The sequence below is a fragment of the Varroa jacobsoni genome, unplaced genomic scaffold (assembly GCF_002532875.2).
Source record: "Varroa jacobsoni isolate VJ856 unplaced genomic scaffold, vjacob_1.0 scaffold_1419, whole genome shotgun sequence".
In the NCBI taxonomy this organism is placed as follows: Eukaryota; Metazoa; Arthropoda; class Arachnida; order Mesostigmata; family Varroidae; genus Varroa; species Varroa jacobsoni.
In genome coordinates, this window is record NW_019214321.1 from 397,031 (window position 1) to 424,590 (window position 27,560).

General features: G+C 44.6%; 1 protein-coding gene across 1 annotated transcript in view; it reads left to right on the forward strand.

Moving 5' to 3' along the window:
- Positions 1-27,560, forward strand: part of LOC111269838 (uncharacterized) — a 53,780-nt gene that overhangs the window by 15,082 nt on the left and 11,138 nt on the right. The window contains exon 2 of the mRNA XM_022849700.2: positions 17,141-17,553. Coding sequence (XP_022705435.1) covers positions 17,184-17,553 — 370 coding nt within the window. The 5' untranslated portion in view covers positions 17,141-17,183. The remainder of the gene's footprint in view (positions 1-17,140; positions 17,554-27,560) is intronic.

The window sequence follows — 27,560 nt, forward strand, 5'->3', positions numbered from 1 at the left end:
CTTGCATTCCAAAGCATGCGCCAAAGCGGATCGAGCCATCTTTTCTAGACAGACACAAGATGACTTGTGGTGGTGAGGCGAATGGACGCAAGGGCAAAGGGAGGAAAAACTAAAACGTGTGCAGAAAGCTGGCCGCATGAGGCAGCGAACAGCGAGGGAGTGGTTGTTTGGCTTGCAAAGTTGGCAGGGCTTCTCGGGGGCTCAATAGGGGTATGCATTGAGTAAGAGGTGTCTCGGCGCTTTTCTCTCCTGGCGTTGTCTGCTGCTGCCGCCGCGGCCATTACCGCTACCACTATCCCCATGAACGGCTTTCCCAGTGACTGCTTCGGTGGTTATGCGACCTTCTCGTGATCGGTTGGGCTGTGTACGGTTGATACAAGGCTGAATGTTGCGGCAGGCGCAGAAGGCCAGGTGCTGCGGGTGTCTAGATGAAGGCTAGCCATTGTGTGCTGCAGGGATAATAGTGAACAGACAGACGGGCGAATAGGCGACGGATATTTTTTCGTTCTTTAGTTCGGCTCACGCCTCAACGGAGGGCTGCTGGTAAACTCACTGCGCCCGCTATTGCTTCGCTCGGCCAGGCAACACAATGGTGATATAACGGCGAGGAGACATAGTTGCCTAGAATGTCCCATCACAACTCCCTGCTCTTAAGGACGCACGGGCCTGGATCGGGATACCCTGGCTACAATGTACTCTATTATCAATAAACCGATATTGGACTTCTTCTTTTGTTTGACGTTAAACATACTCGCAACTCACAGCCGGTTTACAGATAGCGGCGTGCGACAGCGGGTGTGCTGGGCGCCTCTATTTCTACTACTACTTCCTCGACTGCTGAGGCTACCGCCGTCGGCATTGCTACTTCTGTGCCAGTCTCCACATGAGAAAAATAAGCTGCATAAAACATTAACAGCTAGAATTCTGTCCCTGTTGGTGGCTTTGTATGGCAGCGAACCTCGCAGTATGCTAAGGCTGTTACCGTGACTGCTACTGGCAAGTTAGGCTTTAGGAAATGCTTTTTGTATCGCGTTTTCATACATTACTTGCGTAGCTGCAGAAAGTTCGGAGTGTTGAAATGGCCTGAAGGCCGAAGAGCAGTCCTATTTGGCGGTGAATCGGATTTTCGTTGTCTTCGAACAGATGTCGGTGCTCGTTTGTCCAAGGCGCTGTAGCATACGTATAGATGGATCTAGATTTATTTATTTAAGCCAAGTATTGTACAAAGTTGTGTCGATGATTTTTCCTTGACTTCATTATATTACATAGTACAACAGCAAAGAAGCACAAGAATTAGGTGCGGTTATTGTTTACAATAGAGAGAGAGAGAGAGAGAGAAGTCTGCGAGTGACTGACAAGCTGTGCATTATTGGAATTAATATTGCTTTTAAATTCATATTCTGGACACCACTGTTAAAGTGTTAGAGTTAGGAATATTAGTCGGATAACAACTCATATGAATTATTTTACTGACGTTATATTTTTATACCTTGACAGTATAAAATAGTGTCAGATAACCCCGCCAAATATTAATCAATCTATCCCACAAAACTTCTTGATGCCGACACTTTCGGGTTCTAATGGACAAAAGCTCCTCAGCAAGGAACACGTAATCAGGGGGACATGCAAGTGGAAAGTTAGAGGTCTCATTCGCAACACAAACTTGTCATTAATGCTAACCGAGCGACGGTGTGAAGTGCCGGTAAACGTTGGGTGCAGACACCAGTGTCTACTGAGCAGATCTTCGGGTGAATCAAATGCTCTCACACTCGAGCGCAATCAAGAAACAGAGATAATGAGAAAGATGTCAGAGAAATGAAGCTGACGACGATACCCCTTTTAGCCCCTTTTTGTGCCATGACTTGCTTATGATTCATGGAATTCTCATTTTTCTGCCACCTTCACACAGTCTGCTGAGAAGTCCACTGTAGTGTAGTCATCGTAGCGATGTGCCACCCAACTCATGATTTTTAAGCTAAGTGCGCACGTCGAGTCCTCTGTACCACCCATGGAATAATAAGTTCAACCTTCAAAACCATTCCATCTGAAGGGCATACACCCTATAGGACAAGATCGATAGCCTGAATACAAGCGGGATTTTAAATATCCCAAACATGTAAGTTAAGGATTACTCGATCAAGCGTTCCTGTTCGCCTGGGCCATGACTAATTTTTGATCGTGTGCAGATAAATGGGAAATATATTTATGAGAAATAAAGATGAAGCGGAAAAACGATGCGCTTCGCCAGGTCGATATACGATAACAACCGTCAATGAACTCTCGTGAGGTTTGATCCCGCCGTTTTGTATTGTAGAATGATCGCTTGAACAGAGGGAGACAGCGAGGAATTTTGCCGAAAACAATTGTGTTATACGTGTGCAGCATCTCACATTGCGCGTCCTTGTCCGAATTTTTATAGACTTCCCCTGTTCGTCTCTCCACGAAGCAGGTTTAGGTAGTCTCAGGCCACTAACGCTGTCTCGATTCATGTGTTGCCTTCGTGTTTGACACAAAGCAACGACTTGTTGCCGGTTGCAGCATCAACAACAGCACCGAAAGTAACGAGCTCTATTCATCAATGCGAATGAAGCAGCAACGTCAAAGACGGCGGGGGCGTGTTCTTTCTGTACTTAACGGTCCATGTGCGCTTAGTTTGCCTTATATCTAGCAAACGCTTTAACGGATGAGCCGTGTTTCGAGCAAATGTTCCCAGCCACACGCTGAGTTCTTCGACACTTTAACAACGCAAGGGCGTGGCGATCGAGGGAATAGCGCATCGCAGACGATAAAAAGTTGGAACCTGCGATAGAAGCTAGGCTGGTGGAATAAGTTTTTAGTTGAAGCGCTTCTTCCTTCTTCCGTTTCGCTCCGAGCTCCGTCGGGGATTCATGCTTCTCCTAATCCTCTCAAAAAGAAGCACCGTGAAATGCGAAAGTACCTTCAGGTGGAGACGTTCATGCGAAGCTACGTCTTGGGGCATTAGAACGCAGGCTTATAATGCCAGCATTCATAGAGTAGCAGTCGTAATAGTGGCAGTGAAAGAACGTGCTGTCGAGATGAGAAGCCATCGATAGCACAGTGATTCCGACGGTGTACGTTCAGTTACATATCGCATATTTCGTTTTTCTTTCTCATCGTGTGTTCCCGTCTTTTGTCATCTGAACCTTTCTGCAATTCGACTGCTGTAAGGTGGTATTGGTAGTAGTGGCGCTTAAGAAGGCCAGACGGTATATGTGCGTACTGAAGTATCGTTTTTGTTTGAAGTTCAAACAAAAGACGCTCTAGCCTTCCAAGTCGTCTTCGAGACTTCAACATCGGTCCTGTTCGCATTATGCGCAGGTTACTAGCCGATCAGAGAAGCGGCCTGAAAAACTGATCCTGAATTTCTCAGGCTTAACCTTACCCATGTTGGCTAAAGTTAATTCGAGTAGCAAACGGTCGCTTCAGCTGGTAGTTGGTTCCATCCATTGTAGAAGGCTGGTAGACTTATTTCGTTTTCCATCTTACCATTGTATCCAGATCTTCCACCTGCCAACATCAAGGTGAGTGTCACGGACTAAACACAAGCATACACCTGGACTCATACAAAGCGTGCACGATCTCACTTCCGCGAACGATGCATCATTCCCGCCCTGCGGTGCTTCCCGAATCTATAATCCCCACACCATCAGGGTGAATATGTTATGACTTCACTGGATCGACAGCTGAAGTACGATATCGCGCGAAAAATATATATATATATATCAGCCGTGTCGTCTGTAGATACCTTTATCATTTGGAGTCGGCTTGCCAGGCTGCGACGCCAGCGGGACAACGACAAGTTCGTCTTGCTTTCTCTTTCTGAATGGATGCTGCGGGAGACAGATTGAAACAGTAATATCAAGTGAGCCAATGCGCCTGTCATGCAAGAAGTCTATGATAGAACAGTAGCAGTACATATACTCTTGCATGGTTTCCTAAGGCTCTCTCTCGCGTTTTGATCGTTCAGCAGCTAGCCGCAGCTCAACTTCCAATGCACGCCACCTTCCTTCGGGCTGTAACTTTCGGTAAGGTTCGATATACTGAATAGATTTCCCTCAGGAATCGAGTGGCCTTTCTCATCAGTAAACACTGATCCGCATGCGCCTTACGTGAGCTGTTGAGGTGGACAGGATAGCCCGATAAGGACACAACTGCAATTGCCTGAACGAGATGACGGACAGCAGTGCAAGCGGATGATACGACAACAAAGGCAGGTCAAAACTAGGCTAAACTATGCCAATCAGCGCAGGACAAATTCATCCAATCAATCGCATCCAGCCTCTCGTATTTATTAGATGGCAGAAACTAGAATGAAAATCGGCTGGTCTATAACTATTGATCAAGGGCGACAGATTTGTTAAAGGTTGATGGTTGCACAAACACGGTGGTAGCTATTTCGTTTTTTTCTTTCTACTTATTAAGAAATAGGTAGCTTCATAATTATTTAACCACATTGAGTAAGCCATTAGTGACCATTTATATGGAAAATACCTACATGCTGTTAGCCGTTGATTGTCGGCATTCTGGTCACCGACGTTGCTGACTGCAATACATGGACAGAAGCGCTCAGTTTAGAGTAGCAGTTTTTCTATGTGCCTCTGTAGTTCTTTTATTGGAATGCTCTACCTTATCAGAATGCTTTGTTCTCGCTCATCCGAGCAGGCAAAAAGACCAGGATGGCAAGTTTTCATTGAAGTGTCAGAGCTATACCAGGGCTGCTGCCCAGGGCGTAAGGTTGAGTGCCATTAGAGCGTTGCCAGCGACTTTGTGAGGTCATACGCTTGTCAGCTTTCCTCTGTAAATAGTTGTGATCTCCTTGACAGCTGCCGCAAAGTTCGTTTGGGCTCAACTTCAGTCATGTGTCGAGGACAAGTTTTGCGAACCAGTTTCGCTCCTCATATACGAATATTGCGTCCGCATACCCTAGACGAGCCAGATGTTTTTCTATGGAACAGCTAGAAAAATCATTACGATCTCTCACCATCACCACCATCATGCGTTGAGCATCCCCGGAAGAATGAAGGCGGAAGGAAGCCTGCAATGGCTGTCGAACAATGCAAGCTCTGTCCTAGCCAAAAAGAAATCCAGTATAAGCGTCTGTCTGCGTTCAAGTGCATCTTGTCTCGTAGGCGCAAGCGTAACTCGCCAAAAAAAAGGACAATAATCGATGCACAGAACTGCATGATACATTGTTAAAAACAAACGAGAACACAAGTGACCTTGGGGGTTTTGTAAATTATTGGTTAGGTAATTCGAGAGAAGGGTGTTGTCGAAACAAAAACTTCTAGTATCCATTCAATAATGATAATAACCATATAGCTCCTTCAGGTCATAACCAACCCGAGACGAAGATTACAATGTGCAAACTTTGATTTATATTACACGATACGTTGTGGCTCCGAAAGTGGAAAAAAATAGCATTTTCAACAAATCGTAATATAAGGAAACAAGGTGCGGTGTGTAAAACGAGGACCCTGTAGATAAAAGGACTCATTCAAAACTGGCCTGCTAAATCCATAGAGAGCATTTTTCATCTAAAGGACGCACCTCAACAATTTGACAAAAAAAAATGTCATAGTTTTAAGTAAGATAATTGTTTGTGACCACGATACTTATTGAATGAACTTAGATTTCCTAGCTATAAGGTCATTATCATGAAGTTTTCAAAGTCCTACCGCAGTTCCTTAACATCGGGGAAAAATTAATGAAGGAAATTCACTTTATCATGTTCAACTGACATTGAAAGTTCGAATTCAAGATATAATTTTATGACCCGAACGCACTTCTGTTTGCAGAGTAAAGAATGAGCTTTCTAACAGAAAATAATATTTTTCGCATTACAAACGAAATACAAAGCAGGAAAAGTGACGAAGCCTATTGCTTTTTTAACAATACATATATTTATATCATAAGTTTATGTTGCTTGATATAAATAAACTACAAACAACTTATAATCTTAAAGTTGTCGTTTTAATAATCGATAACATTTTCCGTCTTGAAAAAACCAGACATGCTATTTCTAAGCACTAGCATTACTGTGTTATGCATGCTTTTAATAGGAAGATGTAAGTAATATAAGCAAAGAATTTTTATGACCTTGGGATGCCCGGGTCGACTAAGTTTTTAAGATACTACAGCGGTTCGACAAACTATCCTGCCGTCAGCGATGAAACACAATTTGGCAAAGTAATTGCCATTAATAAAAAAAGTGATAGCTCATTCTAATACGAGGCACCGGGTGTGGCGCTCAAAGAAACTCGACCGTCCTATAACTTGAAAAAATGCCACTTATAATGAGGCGCACATACAGTTATTTAGTGGATATTTTTGCGGAAAATAAGCAGAACTAAACCGATTTTTTTTGGCTCAATTTACCGAGTACCAACAAGTCGATAATTCAAAACAAATTCAACGCGAGTCGAAATAAAATTGCCGCATCATTTGCAGCGTTTGGCTTTCTAATAACATGCAATGTACGATTTAAATTGGCCTTTCATGAGGGGGGCCAGGCTTTATTAGGTGTCTTAATGCTAGTAATGCTGGCGTGAGCTTTTACTGTTCCTCTGTCATTGTCTTTCAAACTCTACGCTTTCCCTTCGCGGGTTTGTCCTTGAATCCGCAAAGCTGTACCTCCGTCAACTCTTGCCTTCCTAGCCGGGCAAGAAATTTGTCTCAGACAAGCGAAAAAAAAAGTTAGGTTTTTCTGTGGCAACGATCAGCCACACAAGATGAGAGAACGGCGGTTGTACGCTGTATACCATCCGCTGTTGGAACGTCCACAGGGCTTTGGGTCAACAGCTAAATCAAGACATGTACAAAGTACCTTAGAGACAGACCGATAGCCGACAAAGCCGATCGTTAAGTCCTATGTGTATATATTGAGCTGGAAGTCGAGCCAATCTGACCTACTCTCATCGTACCCCTTGACTACAGCTTTCTTTTTCGTCATCAGCCTTCAACTTAACGTGACCTTTTTGTCCAAGGTGTACTTTGTTCGATTTGACAAAAATGATGCCGCACCTCAGTTATCACATACCCATTTCTGGTATGGTCTACTTGTACTAGAGGATCCGAAACGTATTTTACCATCGACTATGTTATGAAGCAAATTCTATTTTACTTTAGCACGTTCTTCAAACCTGAACGGTTTAGCATTGGTAAGAATCAGACGTGTACTACGCATTTTAGCACAGCTACAGAAAACAGCTGAATTTCTTTTTGACTGACTTGGATACGATTTTATGCACGTATGGATGTTTGAATTAGCAGACTGTAGTTACTACCTCCTGAAAGATGGCACCGCGGTGTATCTCCCCAGAGAGCCATCATTCTGAACCTTGCCATCGTCAGAGTTGTGGTGTCCTTTATTGAAAGTATTATCATTATTACTACTAGTGTAGCTCGAACCCTTGTCATCAACAGATTGCTGATGATAATGGCAGTTATTATGATTAAATACTTACGTGCTCAAAGCTTCTCAGCCAAAATACTCCATTTTTCTTGCGCCTTTGTACCGAACGCTTCATCCGTCGCTGCTAAACCACGGCAGCTTGCAGCTTTTTCCACGTACTTTGCGAACGATAACAGCATGAACTCCAATAGCAGGAGCAGCAGCAACAGAAAAGCCGACAATCGATAATTGATTATTATCAGCAGTTAGACACGGTCGCGGTATAAGATCAGCGTGTAGCAAGCGAATCAATAGTTATAACTTGCTGGATAGAGATCATAGGACGAGTTCAGAGGATAAGAAAGTACAGCTGATGTTCGATTTTTGGATGGGTATTCAATCTGGCCAACTGTGCCAGGGGTTACAGTTCCCTGTCCATGTCATGCTGGTTGCACAGGACGGCGAAGCCAACCACAGGATAGAATCATATATTGTAACTTACAAAAGAAAACACGAGGCCACTAAAAAGCAGACGAATAGTCAACGCCAGCTTTTCGGTGGTGTTGAATATTGTTTATTGTTATAACCGCTGTTGAATATTGAATACGCACGCGTCTCACCACGAGTTTGATCGATCAGTTTGAGTTATGACAAGGTTAACGGAAGAACAGCTTCGACTGTCTTTTCTTCACATGAATGTTTTATGAATCAGAAACGCATTCGGCCCAACGGATAATACCGCTGAAGACATCGGTTAGACACCTACAGAAAGCGCGCATCCTAAGCTTTCACTCATTCGAGGCAGCGAACATCACCAGCACTACTTAGCGGCCGGTTCTCGGTAACACGTTTTCCCTCTCTAGTCAAGATCTCGTTTCCTATTGCGGTACAGGAGGAGAAGGCGTAATCTTAGTTGTAAGCAGATGAAAAAGCACCGGTTTGAGAGGCCAGGACAAAGCTCGGCGGTCGATTCGGGCAACGTGACTGCAAGACGCTGGTTTCTGTCTATGCTTCGGACAAGAACAGCCGTCCGCAAGGTAGCCAGCAAGCCCAGTAGCGGCGCGAGAAAACAATGTGGATGTGCCGGCAGCGGCGACGCAGCAGATGACCTTTTCTCTTGCGCATGAACGATGGTTTTGTCCGATAGCGAGAATTCACACGGCGTTTTCCAGGGCCACAACTGCGTAGGCTGAACTGCATGCGAATGTTCTAATGCTTATGTCCTTTTTACTTGCTGATCCTCATCATCGCTGCCTCCGGTGGTCTTAACGCGCCGCGTTTGTTCAACTACAACGACAAAGACCTATTATTGTGGAACTTATAATGGGCCCGACGTTTTTGAGTGAAGCTGGCAACAAGGAGAGAGTCAGGGAGAGCGTTGGTTGTGACGGTATGCGGGGCTTGCTTAGGCTACAAGCCCAGTCGAAAAAAGTATTACTACATGACATTTCATTCCTCATATTCCCGATTCATCCTGGTGACCCCTGCCCCCCCTGGATGATGTGGGTAGAGTGTGAAAGTCCCAATGGAAGTGACAGCGTGACTGTCTGTGTATGCAGTTAAATTGCATGCATGTAGTTGGCGCAGTTGTCTTCGTTGTCGCTACTTTTACGACGGTGCCGGTATCAGGTGAATGCAACAGTGACGGAATCCCTACCGAGTAAGTGTGACACCCCGTGCCCCTTGTTGGTGGCGCTCATGATGCTGGTAGCTACTGCAAATGGGATATGCTAAATGTAAAGGCCGTAGCTACAGCCGTTATACTCAGGCGGGTACATATATATATATATATATATACATGTGTAAGGTCTTATATCCTTGCGGTCCATTGTGCGTTACTTAGAGGAAAAGGGGGACTAATATGAGCACTAGTGATTGAAAATGTCTGGCTGCTTGGTTGCTCACAACGGAAAATAGGAACGAGAACGTCGGGCGGGAGTTATTTATTGGAGTCTGAATCCAGGCTCTGTGTACCTAAGGAACTACGTCCACATGTCTGTATCCTGTAAGTCTCGATACGTTTCGTTGTTTACGGAACGTTGGTTAGTGACCATCGACCATCTTTTCAGCTCAGATCGGCTTGGCTTTCAGTGGACGATTTTCTCTATCCGTCCTCTTCTTCCGATTCTACGAGATACTGGTTAAGCATGAAGCAAGTAGGTCCCGCCAAATAGACGAGCATGGTTCATACAGTTGCTTGATAAAAAACAGAGATGGTACTATTTCTTCGGGTTCGTTTAGGCTGCCCCGATCGAGCTGCTGTACATTGGTCAACCAGCTAACCGGCACGTTAAGGGACGGAGGTAGCCGCCGGTCGACGGACAAACCGAGAAGGAGCCTCGCACTTCAGGCGAGTCCTCGTTCGACAATGGAATCGGAACTGATCTGCCACTGGGGGCTCGCCCTGCCGCTCAACCATCCAAGGAGAACAAACGAGTCGAATTGCTTTCTGCGTACTGATTCGCCCACACTCGTTTCGAGTCAATAGCGAAAGCATTTGCTGCCGGCCGCAGCGGGAGACGGGGACGTATAGACGTCGTATGGAGAGTTGATATCATTTACTACCAAGAACCGAAGCAACGACCTAAATCTAAGCAGGTAGTAACCTTCCAAGGAATTGGTTATTTGCTCAGCCTATACCTGAAATGTATTTGAAAACGTAAATTCAGGCGGATGTGGAGGGATTGATCACAGATGCAAATCGTAGGAAAAAAGGAGTTAAATTCGGTAGACATCTTGCAATAAAAAATAACATAGTTCATAATATTTAGTATTAACAACGCCAGCAGTACGTCGATTTTACGTGTGATTTAGCAGCGGCGGATCATTTTAGGACACCAATTCATAGAATGTAGTGGTAAAGATGTTGAAAATGCGCCGTACTTTTTTGATAAGAACGGCAGCCGTTAGAGCCTTAAGATGAGACAGAATTTGCCTTACCAAAAATATCGAATCTTACCTTTATATATATATAGAGAGAGAGAGAGAGAGGGAGAAAAAGTATATTTTTATATTATATTTTAACAACAATTTAACAATATTAATAAACTAACTATGCCTTATTTCGGCCACTGACTTTCTCCCATTCTGGTCATAATCTCATCACTGATGATCTGATAATGTAAGGCCCGGACTATATGATGGATTCATTAAAATTTTACATCGAAGTTATCTCAGTTTTCGCCGGATAGTTAAAAATGAGTGTGGCTTGGGATTGTGATTGTGGGCGAGAGCGTCAGTTCTGTATACCAATTTCCGGTCGGTTTTTTTTAATGCTTTTATCATAATTTTATTGACAGTAGAGATCCAAATTAATAATTTTTTGCCAGCAACCCATAACGCACGATTTCTTTCAGTTTCTGTGGCGTCAGTTCAGGTTTTGCTAGCGTTTACGCAGAAGCACATCCTCTTGCATACTACTAGCGTACTTGATTTTTTATTTCATTGTTTTCAGTGATAAACCACATTAGTGATAGTTCGATTTCGCTGCTTCCCTACAAAGTTTTTTTTTTTTAATTAAATTTTTATGGGTATACGATCGAACAAATTACGTTACGTCAATTTATGTGACACCTGAACATCAAACTTTTTTTTCTAGAATATCTTCTCTGTTCTGCTTAATTTCTGCAATAATCAACTTCTTTTTTGGATTAAAGGAACTTTTTACATAGAAGTTTCTAGATGGAAAGCGACAATTTTTTCTTACTTATATATACCTGAGCAGCACTTGCGCCTACATTATAGCTTCTAAAATATAACAAATTTCTGTAGAACTTCTTACTTTTAAGGCACTTTATTTTACGCCTGAATAAAGGTATTTCTGCAGCGAATTTCCGACAATATTTTATATATGTATATATATATATATATATATATTATAATAATTATTAAGCTGTAAACATATATCTAGGTCCCAACATAGATGCATATAGAATAACTGATGGACCCTTTAGTTGCTCTGCAAGCATCGCATTTAGCCAATTGGTTATAACCCGATGTATCCTGTACGGAAATCAAGCATCTTAATGTAGTACATTGTTTCTTTTGCCGGTAATAACGGCATCAGTATTGAGTTTTTTCGACTGGGCAAAGCCAGCCCTTCGGTCTCGAAGCACGCAAAAGTTCCTCGTATTGCTCCCATCTCGAAATTGCTGCGAGATCCATCGGCTAGGCCGAGAAAAATTGACGGGAACCCGACTTTAAGGTCGTCTCACACGCATCTCGTGACCACATTAGAAAATTGTTGATGGCGGGGCTAGATCAATGCCTCACAGAGGGCATTCGATCAGATCAAAATGCTGCTTTTGCTTTCAAGAGAACGCGATGCACACGACAGACAATCATCGAGACCCTGGCGCGCTTTGCCCGCGTTCGCCTAAACAGCGAAGCCATGCTTACAATCATCGATAATACGAGTGCCTGTTCCTCTTGTCGCTGCTGCATGACCGGTTGCCTGTGGGAGCCTGGAGTGTCGATTTTAACCAGCCCCTACGGCTCCTACATGCATCAACCCGACTTCGGCTGTCGAGGCCAGTATTTCTGCAGCAGTCGGTAAAAGCGTTGTCGGAAGCCCCAACAACTACAAGTTGCGAGAGCGGTAATACGGAGAGCGCTAGCGATGGAAGCTCACAGAAAGAAAACAAGCCGGCTTTTTGTTACCTTCTACTACCCTGGCTTTCTAATCAGAGCCCATTTATCTGAGCCTCTTCGACGACATACCGCCGAGATAGACCGAAATGTCGTGTGTTTGTCTCACATATTTCCAGCAAACGTGGGACTCTAAACGATACTTTTGCGGGTGTTGATAGAAGAAGGAAACCCATCTGCAAATTTGGGCTCTACATAAAGGTCCCTCGGGACACATACGAGTCAAAGCTATATAACCGATAAACGTAACTTTGCTCATTACAAATAATGGATTCGCTAAACAGCGAACTTCACCGCTGGTCATCCACTACCCAGGGCTAAGTAGTTCTGTCAATCAATCTTTAACCATGACATTTTGACGGAGCGCCGCTGGAATAGGTGCTGTTAAGGCTCACTACATGTCCAACTTGACCCTTTAAAAATCTACGTGGTACCCACGAAGTTGAGTAAACAAGAAGTTAGCTGACTCGTTAATTTGTCTAAGCTGAAGGGGACCTTTGCATTGAACCCTCCAAAAGGCCAAAATAGGAGAAAGAAGGAATGCAGCTCCAACGATCGGAACCGTTAGCTTCCTAATGCTTCTTCATTATCGATCGATGGCATACATACATACGTACGCACACATCCACAACAGCGCAAACGAAAGTAACACAACGCCCTGCTCTTTACCAGCTGTTCTTCCCACACACCTGACGCTGCACGCGATGCTCGAACGCGTGGTTCGTGAATGGTAGAAACAGGAGCAGGGCAGCAAATGAACCAGCATTGCCAACGTCAACAGCATTTGGTTGTTCTACTTTGCTCGGCAGTAGGATTGCCTAAACCTACGATGCTCAGCTGACGGACGGAGACTTTGGTCCTTTTCGAGTGGGGGCACTACGCGTAACGGACTAAAGGGCAACCAATCGAAACGCTGCCTGGAGACAAAAACGAGCGTGTTGCAAGGACTAAGAGCTAGAAAAAGAAAAAGGGTGCAGCAAGGAAGCGATGCTGCACATGGGACGAAATGGATAGTCGAAAGGAATTGGACGGGGGTGGCGTGAGTCGTGACTGAGAGACAAAAGAAGGGAAACAGCAAATACAAGATAGGTGTGTGGAAATTCTGGAAAAGGAGAGCAGGGTGGAAGCTGTGCTGGCCCCCTTAACGGTACTCTGAACAGCACTAGTCAAGAAGGGCAGCCAATACAAAGAGGCTTTATGAAGGCAGATGGTAGATGGAAACGCAGACCAGAAGGAGAACAAGCCTGTAAAATGACGCAAAGACTGCTGGTATTAGAAAGTACAGGGACTTAAGTATTTGAAGGTGAGGAAGGCGGATAAAGAGGGATTAGATTGTCGAACCAAGGGACGGAAAGGACCTCGAACACGGCTCGAATCGAAGTTGCCCTAGCAAGCAGAGCCAAGCGCGTGTACAGAGAGAAGTCCTGGCAGATGCGGAATGGCAGATGATACAGCTCTAAGTGGGTGACTGCTCAATAGCAATGACTGTTCACAAACAAGTTTAACACCTGGCTCTCTTTATCTCTGTCGGGTCGCTTGTAACGTACGTTTGTAACATTGGTTTCTGACAGGCTGAACGTTCCTTGTGTTATCTCTCTATTTTACTGTACATTCGCACACGCACACACACATACATACACACAAAGACACACCCACACACACACACACACATAGACACACAGACACACACACAGATACAGATACATACACACACATTCGCAAACCGCCAGCTGGTGCGCAAGTTAGAGGAAGGTTTCTAAAAGCGGTCCATAAATGCAGCGGTAGTGTTTGGTTTGAACATGCCTATGGGCATAGCCCTATTTCCGTTTTTCTTCCTACCTCCGTCGACGCCGAGTACTGCACCCTTATTGTCCAATCGCCGAATCGAGGCAAGCGGAGCAGAAGTTACTTCCAATTTATACATTACAGTTTACCCCACGCCCGTTACCGCTCTATCTCAAATTGCCATGGTTTCTGCTTGCCTTCAGCTGGGCTCGTCGGCTGCTTGACAGACGGAATGCCTGCACAGTCTTCTGTTAGTAGCGTAAGCCAAACTGAAAGATGCAGATCTTGACAACACGTGGACGAACAAGTGAGAAATTCCAGTCGTTAGCTTACAGCATTGTATGAGGGGGCATCGCTGGTGCAATAGCCGGTTGTCGCCTTGACTGTGCCTGTTGATGTCGAAATTGTGCCTCCAGATCAAACCAGATCGCTGTTCGATAATATAGGTCCTCTTTATATGGCCGAAATGCAAAAACGGACGCTAGCGGAAATTTTGTGAAACTTACTATGATCCAACCGCATTCGATTACAAGGGTGAACCTGTTGTAGGGCAGTCAACCAGCAAAACGGATAATAGCAGCGCATTTACCATTATAACTTTACCGATATATGCAAGTGGATAAATAAATTCGGCTGTAGCGACCTGTTCGCCGGCGCCGACGTACGTTACGTATTAGTGGTGGGCCGATTTGCGATTCCATTGACCTCCTTGTTGCACTTACACAGACCGGCCGACTCTTAAGGCGGGCTGAAGGATGAGGAAGGTATTGCCGGGATCGTTGGCCTCTTCGCCAGCCGAATCTGCAGCACCAGTGTGTTCGGTGGTCGTATTTAGACACCGCATCGAAGCAATAAGCTGCAAACGGCATCTATTCGTATTACCTAGACGACAGATGGTGTCGATAGAATTCGTTTGCAGTTAGGCAGACAGGCGCAACTCCCAAAGATTCGTCTTCGACATAAACTCAACCCAGACTTGATCGTCAGTCAACGCAGTCGGCACTGCACTCTGCCATCTGAACGCCTCTGACAAAGCCCCAGGGATCACGTAGCAGGGGATCCCTGGCTGAGCTGGCCGATCGAGTCGAGCTCTGCGAGGTTATTCGGCTGCCGGCGTTGTACTGCTGCTGCGGCTGTGAGCGCAGCCTCGTTTCACTTATCTTCCAAACACAGTATCCATTCTGTCATTTTCTATCGACGACACAAGGGGCTCATCATGGCAACATGAGCCGAGGTAAGGCATTGGCAGGACGACACAGGACGCGAAATGAAGTAGAGTGGGACAAGGTGTCATGTTGGTGAGTGTTATCATTACCGACTTCGAGGCGAATAAACTAGCCATTGAGTAGGGGTAGCGGGGCAGGCCTCGTAAGTGAACGGAGAAGAGAACAATTGGGAATAAGCATCAACGCCATCGCCAGGGACTATTGTGGGGGCCGTTGACGGCAGTAGCTCTGATGTCGTAGTATGAGCGATGAGCGACAACGGTCCTAGTGGTGTAGATGCTGAAGCTTTCGAAGCAGCTGGGCCACGGGGTGTCGCCCTGATATATGTTAATAGGGGTATAGGAGAAGAAGGCCCCGCCTCGAAACCCGTCTAATTCCCCAGGCAGCGAGCCTGGTTGTAGCGATGTCGGTGCTTGGAGTGCGCTATTCTATTCAACTAATGTTCTTATTTGTGTTTGTTCGAATTGCCCTATTGGCAAGTACAAATATATTAGTCTCGGGAATATACTGTCGCTGTTTTCTCTCGCCTGACTAAATTGATATACTTCCGAATGTGATTGCGTACATGCCAATAAATAGCTTGGCTAGAGGTATTGGGATCTTTTTGTTGTCTACATCTTTTAAATACATGTGGCAGACAAACAGGCTTAAGTGGTAATCGTTCATCTCATGAAAATGCAGACAGTTTTGACTTAGCCAGATGAGACGAGTAGAGATTTAGTGGCTGTGTGTGTGTGTACTGCTAAAGAAGTAGCTACTTTGTGTCAACGAGAAAGGTTATTTGAAAAAGCTTCCCAAAGACCTATATATCTTTAAAAATGGAACGCTTAACTTCAAATACTACCGAGTTTAAAATACATCCAAATATATCAAATGAGGCGAGAGGCGCAAATGTACATCATTGTATACGTTCAAGATTTGCGTAAGTTGAAGCGATCTCACATTCGATCATTCCGTTTAAAGGAAATTATTAACTCGGGTATAATTCTGAAGAGATCGCGAATTAGATCGGCCAGCAGCTAGGACTTTTGCACTCGAACCGCATCCGGGTATTTTCATGGCCGCCAATATATATATATATATATATATATATATATTGCCTAAATTATAGCTGACCTAATGGTTTCCTGTAAACGAAAAAAATACTGAATACTCAAATACAACAATTTCGTACCATTGACGTAGGGAGCGGAAGCGTGTGTAGCTTCGATGCGCACAAATACCTGCTTTGTAGATTGGACACATACGATGATATACGCTTGAGTATCTTACTTATCTTGTTTCATCTATTTAAAAGTATTTTAAGTTCTATTGAAGTTAAGTCTTTTGCCTTTCTCTACGGTCTTTACGATGCGATCTCAGTTGTGCGAGTGAATTTCGGCTATTCATAGTCATTTGATAGCTCGGTAGTGGGTGATCTTGTAGGTAACGAAAGAAAATATCTTATTTCATTGATTGTGTGTTCTTCTCTTTTGTAATAAAAAGTCAGTGTACATATATGCCATCGAACTTTAGTAATATTTTAGTTTTATTAATATTAAATAAACTAAATATAAACTATTATCTTACTTTAATCCAATGTACTACAATGAATGTTACATTTTGGGCTTACTACTCGAATAACAACTTTTTATAGGAAAATAACGGCGATCCGATACTTATCATGGCGGGCTTTTCAAATGCATTAAACAAATTTTCCATTTCAATTCAACCCAAGAGTACTTTAATTTATGATTGTAACCTGAAATCCTCTATTAACATAGAGAAAGGAGCACTCACGGTCAAGGGATTACTATACGCAAATATTTCACCACATTATTATAGATGATTCTTGTAGTATATCCTTGTAGCAAACGAACGTTACCGGGCTCCATTCGAAAGCGTTGTTCATCAATTCTATTTGAACTGCTTCTTCAGCACAATATGGCGGCAGTTTCTCCGGCTATTTTCATGTTACCTTGATATTTGTAACGTTTCTAAATTCTATTTGTGTATATATAAACATAATTATGCAGAAACGCCACTAAGGTCTAGCATTTAGTTTCCTTTAAATTTCATCTTGATATTACAGGAGTCGTGGCGGAGGCCTGGGACGAATCGTCGTTCGCCGTCCAATGGTGAACAAAGCGGATGAACAGCTGGAGCTTGAGGCCAACGAAACTCTGCCATTGCAGCTTCGCGCGTCAATGGCGGCCCATTACCCACCACCAGCGCCGTCGTCGGGTGGCGGCGTTCCGGGAGTGACCAGCTCAAGTCTTCCTGGCGTTGCAGGAGCCTGTATGGGCGCCATAGGCGCAATGGGCGTCCGAGTAGGCGGAGTTGGACAAAGTACCCTGACGAAACCGCTTCCACCACTACCGTCGATAGCGTCATTGCCGAGACATCAACACTCTCTAAGCGGCCAACATCCACACGGGTCGGGCTCGTCACGTGGGTCGCCTCCGAAGCAACCACAGCAGCATATCTATCAGGACAGCCAATTAGGTGAGTCAATTGTGCTGACGATAAGTTGAATCTCGCGTTTGGTTTCTGTATGTTTACGGCACGAATTGGACGTGGACAGGACGTATTTGTTTTTAGGAGGTTCACGTTAGTGTAGTGCTAAATATGGTAGCGTAGCTCGTATTCAACTTGTTTCAAGTGTTTTTCATCAGCGATGATCTATGCATAGATAGAGCTTGAATATACATCTGGTTAAAAGCAACTTGAAAATGACCGCAACAAAAATTTAATAGTTGCATAAAGTTCTTTAATACAAACTTCACACATCCAAGATTCTGCTAAAATACAACGTCCATAGGGTGAATTCCCTGAATCATTTTCACGGCAGCCATTCATTTTAATCAGTTTTTGGCTACTTCGCGCGTACATCTGGGCCGGTTTTTGAAATGACGGCACGGATAATGTTGTCCTTAAACGTGTCCGTTGTTCATGAGTTGCTATACCATATTTGACTTGCTAGATATTCTCATTAAAAAAAAAGGTCGACCGAAGTAAAATGAGATGATTTAATAAGCTTTTCTATGTCATTTAATCTAAGGATCAGCCGAACGCTGACGGTATCCTTTAATAACGCTTACATCCAGACCTGCTGAAACCAGCTATCTTGTGAATACTTCTCAACTATTTGGGATAGGAAAAAAATAAAGCCGGGGACCATCTCTTAGTAGCGAACGGGGTTTGAAACTTTGTCAAAGAACACCTCCGACCCACATCACGCACCGAGCAGAAGTTTTTTGGTCTTCGAATTTCTTCATCGATATACTCGGGATTATCGGTATACGATAATCTGACTAAATTTCATAAAAATATCTGCACTGCTATTTCACAGATACGGGCAAATGTACGCGACAGAGTGGCCGAAGCTGGATGAAGTGAATAACTGTTATCCCACATCATTCATGTTGCACTTGAGTCACATTTTAAATGTATAAAATTAGGGAATGATAAAGGAAAAATTATGTAAATATGTTCAGTTGTTTATTGTTGGCATCGCCTTAGTGTCGTTTCCCATGAGATGATCGTTCCTTCCATTTTTCAAGTCATCATAATTTTCACATTGCGTCCCACCGCCTACGCAGTACAAGCGTTACAAACGAACTGCTTACTCTATTGGATTCCGTTATTTATGATGACAAAGATGAAGGCTACACGCTTCGTGGATTATTTCCTCTCGAACGTTACCATTTTCTGGAATTATGAAACTCGCGCGAGTTCGCGCTTCTAAGTCCGCTTGTCCAGATCATCCATGCAAAAATTTGGAATTGGAGTACATTGCTCATCTTCCTTTAGCATTTAAAACCTATCCTTGGACAGAGTAGAAGCAGCCATAGGCACTCTGGTTGGCTGAAATGTAGGGACGTCGTGTTTGAGATTCACCGAGGCACCATAACACCCTGCTAATGGACACCATATCCACTAAATCCTCGAGGTAGGGCAAAACGATGACGGCAACGACGATAGTTGAAGATGCACCAGAAGATGTGTGTAGCAAAGGAGGCGTTTCGGGGTCAAGACGATGAACTCTGGGCGAAGGCCCCTCCCGGTAAACGGTGGCACTGTCGGTTCGCGCGTGCGAAAACAAACACTCAAAACAGCCTAAAGGCTGCCTGTGCTTCACTGCAAAGCAAAGCGGCTTGCCTACCTGCTCGAAGAAAAAAGCTTATCATTACATAAGCCTTTGCTACCGGGTGGGCTGGCTTGGGCCGTGTGGGACTAGTTAACCATACATATACGGAGGGTGATATGGAGTACTAAGTGCTTGGACTGCCCTCTCAACTTGGACTGCCGCGTCTCAACTACGTCTGTGTCAATAATCTACCTTTCGTAAATGGTATAAGTGATGTCTGTGCAATGGCGAATGCTTTGATGAAGCTAATCGTTTTAGGCTATGTTTTAACTAAGATGGACGTGAGCACATCAAAAAAGTTTCGCACGTTTTGAGGATCATGTCATGAGGATTTATTTCGAGAATAATTTGCCATAGTAGGAATGCAGGTAGGATAAAAAAAAAAAGTAGTAATTCTCTATAGGAATTGCACTAATATAAAGTACTACTCTTATTCTTTGTTGATTTATACATCTGATCTGCACAGTAACTTTTTTTGTATGTCACGAAATCTGAACGGCATCTTGGTAGGACAGTCCTTTAACTTCAATTGCAGCCGAAGCCGCTTTACTTCACGCAACCCCTTCTATATAGCAATTGAGGTGCATATGTAGAATAAACGTAGGTATGTGAGGGGTAGAACAAATGTCAGAGGTCACGCGTATGGTTGACATAACAGGGTATGCCGCTAATGACAGCTGAAACAGTGATACGAAATTGTACGGATGCAGGAAAATAGGTTTCAAGGTAAATTGTTGCAAGGGTCGTAGCTGTACGTTACGGTATTCTGCATGCCACAATAAATAACATAGAACTTAACAGTAGTTATAAAGAAGGACAGATGGTGACAGGAAAACCTCGCTTTAAATGAAATCAAATCGATACAATTTAACCGACAAATAATCGTGAGCAACAATAGTCTAGACGTCGGTTGCATGAATCTGATATTCGATTCGCCTGCTGCAGCTTGATAGTTTTTTTGGCCCCTTTGGAGAGTCATACGGTTCTTCTACGATAATTAGAAATGAGCTACCCTAAACGCTTCAAAGACCCTATTCAAACCGATAATCGACTGTGTTTGTTAAAAGGCATCCTATCACTACGACTTGTACCTGGTATATCATTTAGTTAGAAATTCTCTAAAAAAAACTGCGAAGAATTGCCTTCTCGAAACGTCTTGTCTTTTTATTGCCATGACAGTACATGTACTTCTAGCTTGTAACAACACATCCGGCAGTTTAAGGGTATGTGTGTCCTAGTCAGTTCTTTCGCGTGTTTTACGTGCCGTTATGTTTCCTTTGGGTATACTGTGGTCATTCCTACTTCTTCGGTTGTCTCCAACATAACGTCTGACTTTTCAGCAGACATCTTCTGCTTCGTTTTTTCGGAGCGAAGGTTAATAGCACGGCGCGTTGGCCGGCGTCATCCTTTTGTTGGCTCTCGACCTGACGTTACGCCATCACTTACGCTCGTGAGGGTCCGTTCTCCTTTTGCTTCGGCCCATTCTTGCGCTTCGCTACATCAGCCAGTGCGAACCTTGCGATCCCCGAAGAAGAAGCTCCCTATAACAGCCGTCGCTGGCAGAGGGGGCTTACTCCGTCGTGGGATGCCCACAGAGTGGTCGACGAAGGGCGTGGAAAACAGAGGGGGGTTGGCGTACGACTGGAGCGGCTGTTGATGCCTCTTCAATGGGTAGGAAGGAGCGGGAACGACTGTCGATGGCATGAGCGGAAGAAAAGGCGATGCAGAAAAGGACGGATACAGGAGAAGAAAGCTTCTGGCCCTCTCTTTAATTTTCGTTGCTTCGTTAGAAGGAAAAGAGCTCATTTGTTCCCTACTGCCTACGCCGCTACTATTAGCAGCGCTCGCTACGAAGAAACCCAATTCCCCTGATGAGCTTTCTTATGGCTTGAGGTGGTCACAGTTGGTTGGCTACGTCGTGCGTTCCACTTTGCCGGCTTTCCTTCACTCAGACCATGAACCAGTGGTGCCGTAGAGCGTAAGCGTAGTTGGCGCCCCTCGATCGCGCGGCGGCGTTCGCCATCCGGTGCCCACGGCCATAGCCATGGTGTCGCTTTCCGGAACAACAGTTCTCTTATGGCTTCTAACACTAGTCTCATTCTCGAGCCCCCATAGCACCCAATGAAGCTTCTATCTTCTCGGTATGCCGCCATCACCGCCACTACGTTGTGCGCACCACCCGTGCAGTCCGCCAAGCGCCCACAACCTCTTCTCCGATGCGGGCGGCCAGCGAGCGAACCTTCTGCAGCCGCTACCCTTGCGGCTGCTAGACTCCCTACTACGCTACAGCGTCGCCCTTTTCTGTTGCCTCCGCCGTAGCGATCGGACATCATTTATAACGCTTATTAATTCATAACATACTGCCGGCAGAGCAGGGTCCTTTTAGCAGAGCCGTTTCTAGACCGGGACCATATCCGCGGTAACCTACAATTCGCTAGCGGCTCGTTGGTCTGTAGTTGGAACGGACTATGGAGACAGAAAATTATAAGAAAGAGGAAGATACGCGGGAAAGGGATAATAAGAGACGACCAACTATATATATGTATAGAGTTACACAAGAATCTGTACCACTATTCCACGGTAGTGTTCCGCTTCCTTAGACCTCTCCGGTCCCAACCACAAATCCAGTCAACTGCAAGCGCACACGAGTACATTGTCGGATATACTGTGTTCTATAACTTACCCCAACTCTGACAGGATCTGCTCAATTCACGAGTGTTCATATACATGCCTGTTTTTTTTGTGACAGACCTATGCACGCCACATAGGTACGACATATTGTCTTCATTAGCTGAGGTCCCCGCAATCGAGTCTTTACTTTCCTGTCGCTATATGACATAATCGAAATAACCTTTTTTAGAGGAATGACATCTAATTAGTCCGTAGCAGACGAACTGTTCTCGTACTTTTTTCATACAATTCTTCCGCCGTTGAAAAAAGCATTCACAAAAAAATTTTTGCCGCGTCTCGACATCAATAGAGTTTTCCGTGATCGGAATGCTGTTGTTATATAGTGGTCTAAGGACGAAGGTTCTTTTCTGTTCTTTCATTGTGTACACTGTAGCCGCGTAGTGCCGACGGCAGAAGCCGGTTGAAGCGCCCCCTGATTGAAAAACAATGGTGCAATACAAGATGCTATGAAGTTCCGCTTTGTCGTAAACTGTCTGTTGTTGTTAACTATAGACTGGCACCGTAGAATCTAATATGCTGCGAGGAATGCTCCAGGATAGCGTTCAAGCGATTAACATTACATTCATCCCTCGGCGCTTTAATTGCGAGTGCGTGTAACGAGTGATACTTTAATAAAGTTACTTTTCCTTTTATATGAATTGGCAAACCTGGAAGAATTGAATGGGATCGCCTATTTTTGTTAGCTGACCTAGCATGGTAATGAGTTTAGCTTGATGGTTTGCTCTATCTAGTATACAGCTGACGTTAATTAGAACGGAAAGGTGGTCATACTTAATTTATTTTAACGTCCGCTTTTTTCACGTGCGCCGTTCCTCCTTTATAGGCGGAAATTTAACGAATAAAAATTTTCGAAAGAGTACTATCCCTACCATTTGATACCGCAAAAAGCGGTAGAAAACTAGAAGTAGTATTAAGTGCCGTAAGGTAAGTATGACGCTCAGAAAGTCTTTCGTCTTCAGTTTTGTCAAAAGAACCTATTTACGCGACCTCGAGGTTGAACCGCAAAATTCCGTTGGTCGGAGATTTCTCATCTAGCGTTTCCGCTTCCCTCTAACACACACACACACACACAAACACACATACATACCGCGCGTTACTTCGTATTACAATTAATTACATTCATTAATAACCTGCTAGCTGACTGAACCCCCTACTTTTGTTCGATGAGAAAAACTCCCCATCGTTCTCGAGTGTCAGATGAAGGTCAGAGGACGATTCGAATTAGAAACGGCAACTTGCCCCACTAAAATAGGGCCCCTGAGTCCGGTCGTTCGGTGGTAAAACGCTACTACTTTACCTTGTGAGCAATCCTATTGAGTTTGTGTATACAGAATTATTTATTAGAGCGAATTGTTATTTATTTGACGTGTCTACGATACGAAAACGGCGCACGAAATAAGACTGTTGCTTAGACTTGTTACGCACTTGTAACGTATTATATGTAATAAATTCAGCAAAATGCACAATGTTTTATGTAGATTATATAATCATTTGCTGGCATTTTTACAATACGACACGGTTTACGTGACAATATGGCCGCAGTATAAAATTGTGACTATGTAATTAAATCGATTTGGATTGAAAAATGCGCTAGTACATTCAGTTGGTGATTTATTTAAAAGAAATATGATTAATAAAATATTATTAAAATTAAACCCACAAACGGCTCACCGCTTCTGGGCTACTGTCCAATGACTAAAAGATTGGTTTCGAGTAATAATAATCTGTTTGTCGCCTTGCCTACGGCCAGTTCCGGCCAACAGAACCCGAATATACAAAAGGACGAGCTTTTTTTATTATTATTAAGAGTTAATCAATATAGAATATAATGACAGTTGCCCAGTATATATATACTGCAAGTGCTTTGTTTGTCTTCGTCAGTGGATACTGCTGCTGCTCATACCGTAGCTGGGGTCAGCATCTTGACATTTATCGGTAAAGGGAAACTGCATCTGGATCCGCTGGTCCTGATGCCTTAGATTTTATATGGTTTTTATGTCATAACGTTTTCTAATTCATCCTGGATAGGCTGAAGAGGTACGCCAGGAACAAATATACTCGTATAACTACTATAGAGGCGAAAACACGAAAAAGGACCATGGACAGCACCCTCTACCTGCAGCTCACATTACGCACAAGGAAACAAAATAAGAAAATTCGACTGCTTTGTCGGATCCCGCCTGCTCCCGTACTCTTGAATAGCCTCGCTAACGACTACTACAGGAACTATAATTGGTGCAACGGTAGAAGGAGCCGTTAACAATAACTCGTGCAGTGCTCTTGCAGCCATTACAAGTCTCGGGGATGCCAAGATGCTCACGGCTTGGCAGCGACATGTTACAGCCAAGCAAGCCGACGGGCTTGACCACTATCACTGGTTCTTTTGTTGCTCTTGTTAGTGTGACCGCTATTCGATCAAACCCGAGTAGTGGAAGAGCTCTGTTGGATGTTGACTGGTGTCCGTGGCAGCCGTTTAGTTCTCTGATGGGCAGCTGCCCCCGTGCAATTCTCTGACGATTACCATTGCAGGGCAAGTTGCTCAACCAAGATCGTCGCCAAGTAGAGCGCGTCAATATAGGCGGTAGTAAGTGGTGCTACCATGACGCTATGACGCCGGCTACGCCATCAACATTGCCGCCCAACAAACGAACCGAGCGAGTGAACGACGCCTAACAACGCCCTCTGCCTAACAGTGTTCCTGAAGATCTATGGGATTTATGTAATAGATTCGGTGCCGGTGGAAGCCGCGACGTTGGCATGGGTCCGATGCTGCCTGCTTCGCCGTACTCGCGCTTATTCCGTAATGCGGTCGCGGTGGTGCCATAGCAGTCGTCTTTTGTTACCCTCTCACCTAATATTTCGCTTTTTCTCTGTCCACTGTCTTTCTAGGACCTCACTTAGTTTCTTCTTCTTTTTCTTTCTTCTATATATTATCGTCACCGTGGTATCCTCTCTTTTTTTTTATCTCGCATTTTCGGTCACGTTCACTCTCTCTTAAACACAGAGCGCTTGGCATCTCTTGCCATCTAGTCCTTTGATGAATGATCCCATTTTAGCAATAGCCGATCTGTCGTCTGCTCCTCGCTCCCCCGGCCCCGTTCCTTCCCTCAATCTTTATCCGTCGCTCCGAGGGAACGAAAAGTCGATCTTTTTTTTCGCTGCTCTCCCGTTGCTCTGCTATCGTCGGAGTCGCTGCATTGCGAGACAACGCAATATCTCGATCTTAGTCTGCCTATAGTTCCCTCACTTTTTTCGGGGAACGTCCGTTCTCGGCCAACGACCCATCGCCTTGTCGCTTATAGCCTGAGTAGAATGGATGAACAAACGCAAGCGCAGAAACTCGAGCTGTGCACGCCAGCCCTTGCCCAGCGTGTCTAGCCCATCGGACCGACGCAGACTACGACGACGACGAAGATGCCAACAAATCAAAGTTAAGTGACGCGGCAACGGCAAGGGCAGCGGGAAGGCCGAAATTACTGTCAAGGACCACTATACAGGCCGCAATGATTTCTGAGAAAAAAGCATGGAAGCCTTTTGCGGACGATGTATAGACTCATTTTATGAAATACGTGGTAGCATAAAACAAAGCGACGGACCCGTCTCATACGCGTACGAAGTACTTTATAAGTATTTTGTGCCAAAAGCAACCATTTTATTATGCTGTATTGTTATTTTTTTCTGGGAGAAATTTATGGTTCGTAGATCTGAGTGTCATTGCTTAGTCCGCAACTTGACGACTTGAGAATTTGGGAACTGAGCCTTGTCGAATAATCCCGACAGAACAATATCGGCCAAGATCAGAAGCAAGCCGAGCAATATTCGCCATTCATATCGTTGGTGAGTAGATTCCTTCAGTCATTACTCTGCGGCGCCGCTAGCCCAGAAGCATCCTTGTGACCCTCCGATTAAGGACGCTGAGCCAGTAAGCTTTCCGCGCGTGGCGGGTCCTGTGTTAGTTCTACTAGGCCTAGCCGCGGACAGCGGAAAAAACTCAAGATCAATATGGTATTCTGTCATATCTGTCCGAAGGCTATTGCCCATGACCGATCATAGCTGTCGCGATGGGTGACGTCAATGTCATGCAAAGCTGTATGTGCTTACTCTATCCATTCGTTTGGAGAACAGTCTTAATAGTGGATATACAAGATAGAGGATTGTATCCGTTATAATAGATCTCGGACAACTTGCCGAGAAATCCCTTATACTTAAGCGGTAATCGTCCATTGTAATGTTAAACAGGTATATAATAACTGTCTTTGTATCAATGAATCAAGTATGCTTAGCATACCTGAATCGGCCAATATGATTTATTTTCACTGAACCGTACTCTCTATTTCTTTTCTTAGATAAGGTACACTTTAGCAGAAAGCGCCTAAAGTTTGTGCATTTGTAGTTGGAAATGATTAGTAAGCTGCTAAACTTTAGCCTGGGTTATCTGGTTTGAAAAGGCATTAGCAAAACTTCTGTTGCAATCCTATTTCTACTGAAAATGTCTACATACATGCAGGCCTTCAAGGCTTTCCTTGGCTCAGCTCCGTGGTAACGGGAACGCAGTTCATGAAATCCTTTTTTGATCCGCTTCTGCACTTTGCTCTATCATCACCGCTTAGTGCTATTGTCTGCCCACAAGCTGGTCTAGATCTCAGGTTCGCTAAACAGCTTCTAAACAAAGCTACTTAAATGACTTAAAATTCATGACCGACCGTCGCTGCAGATGCGGCCTTCTTACGTGCAACGTTGATTCGAGGTTACCCGTGCTTCAAAGTACTTGAAGAGCAGGTTGAGTTGGCGGACAAATTCAGCTTTCCGTACATCGAAGCCTGAGTGGAAGATATATAAACAAAGCCTGTCTTCCTACTTAGGAACTGCGTTTTTCTGATCTGAGAGGTGAGGTGTCGTCGGGCCTAAAGAAGCTAAACTATTCCATTCGTTTCTCTAGCGGCCTTGCTTCACAAATATGGTGTTTGTGACGAAATCTTGCTGGTGGCGTTGCCAAAGAAAAAAAATTCAACTTGAACAGGATAAGGGCACGACGAAAACAGTGCAGCAGTCCTCAAGCCTCAATGGCCTAGACAGATACATTCACGGCGCTATTTAGCTAAAGCAAGGCACTGGACATGCGACTGGCGGCCAGGGGCCATAGGAGGCAGGATTGAAGTATGTGGTCGACTGTAGCTGACATGGTACCACTACCTGGTCGGGAACCGGCGATGGCTGGGGAGGTACTCAAGAAATGACGTTGCCGTGGCTCTTGGCCAGCGGACTGATCCGGCCAGCAAAGCCTTGTCCATTTCAACAATTGTGAAGCAGCCGACAGCAGAAGAAGTGACCGGAGAACGGAAAGTGGGAAGAGAGGGGGAAAGTAGGACAAACGATGGTTGAACAGCTTCTCTGCTCACGTCGTCCATAAAGAATATTTCACCAGTTTCCGTGGCGGCCTTCAGTGTATGCTCCGATAGATGCTTGGAAAAAAGGATGGAGCTCGTTGAAGGGAAATACCAAACCGTTCTACTGAATCTTACCGGGGTGGCAGGACCGAGTCTACCCATGGTCAGCAAAAAAACCTAGTTGGATCTATGGGCCGTGGACAAAAGTGTGGTAGGTAGCCACTACCAGGCTACAGGTTAGTCTAGAATATGGATGGCGGGCCAAACATAGACACATAGCAGGG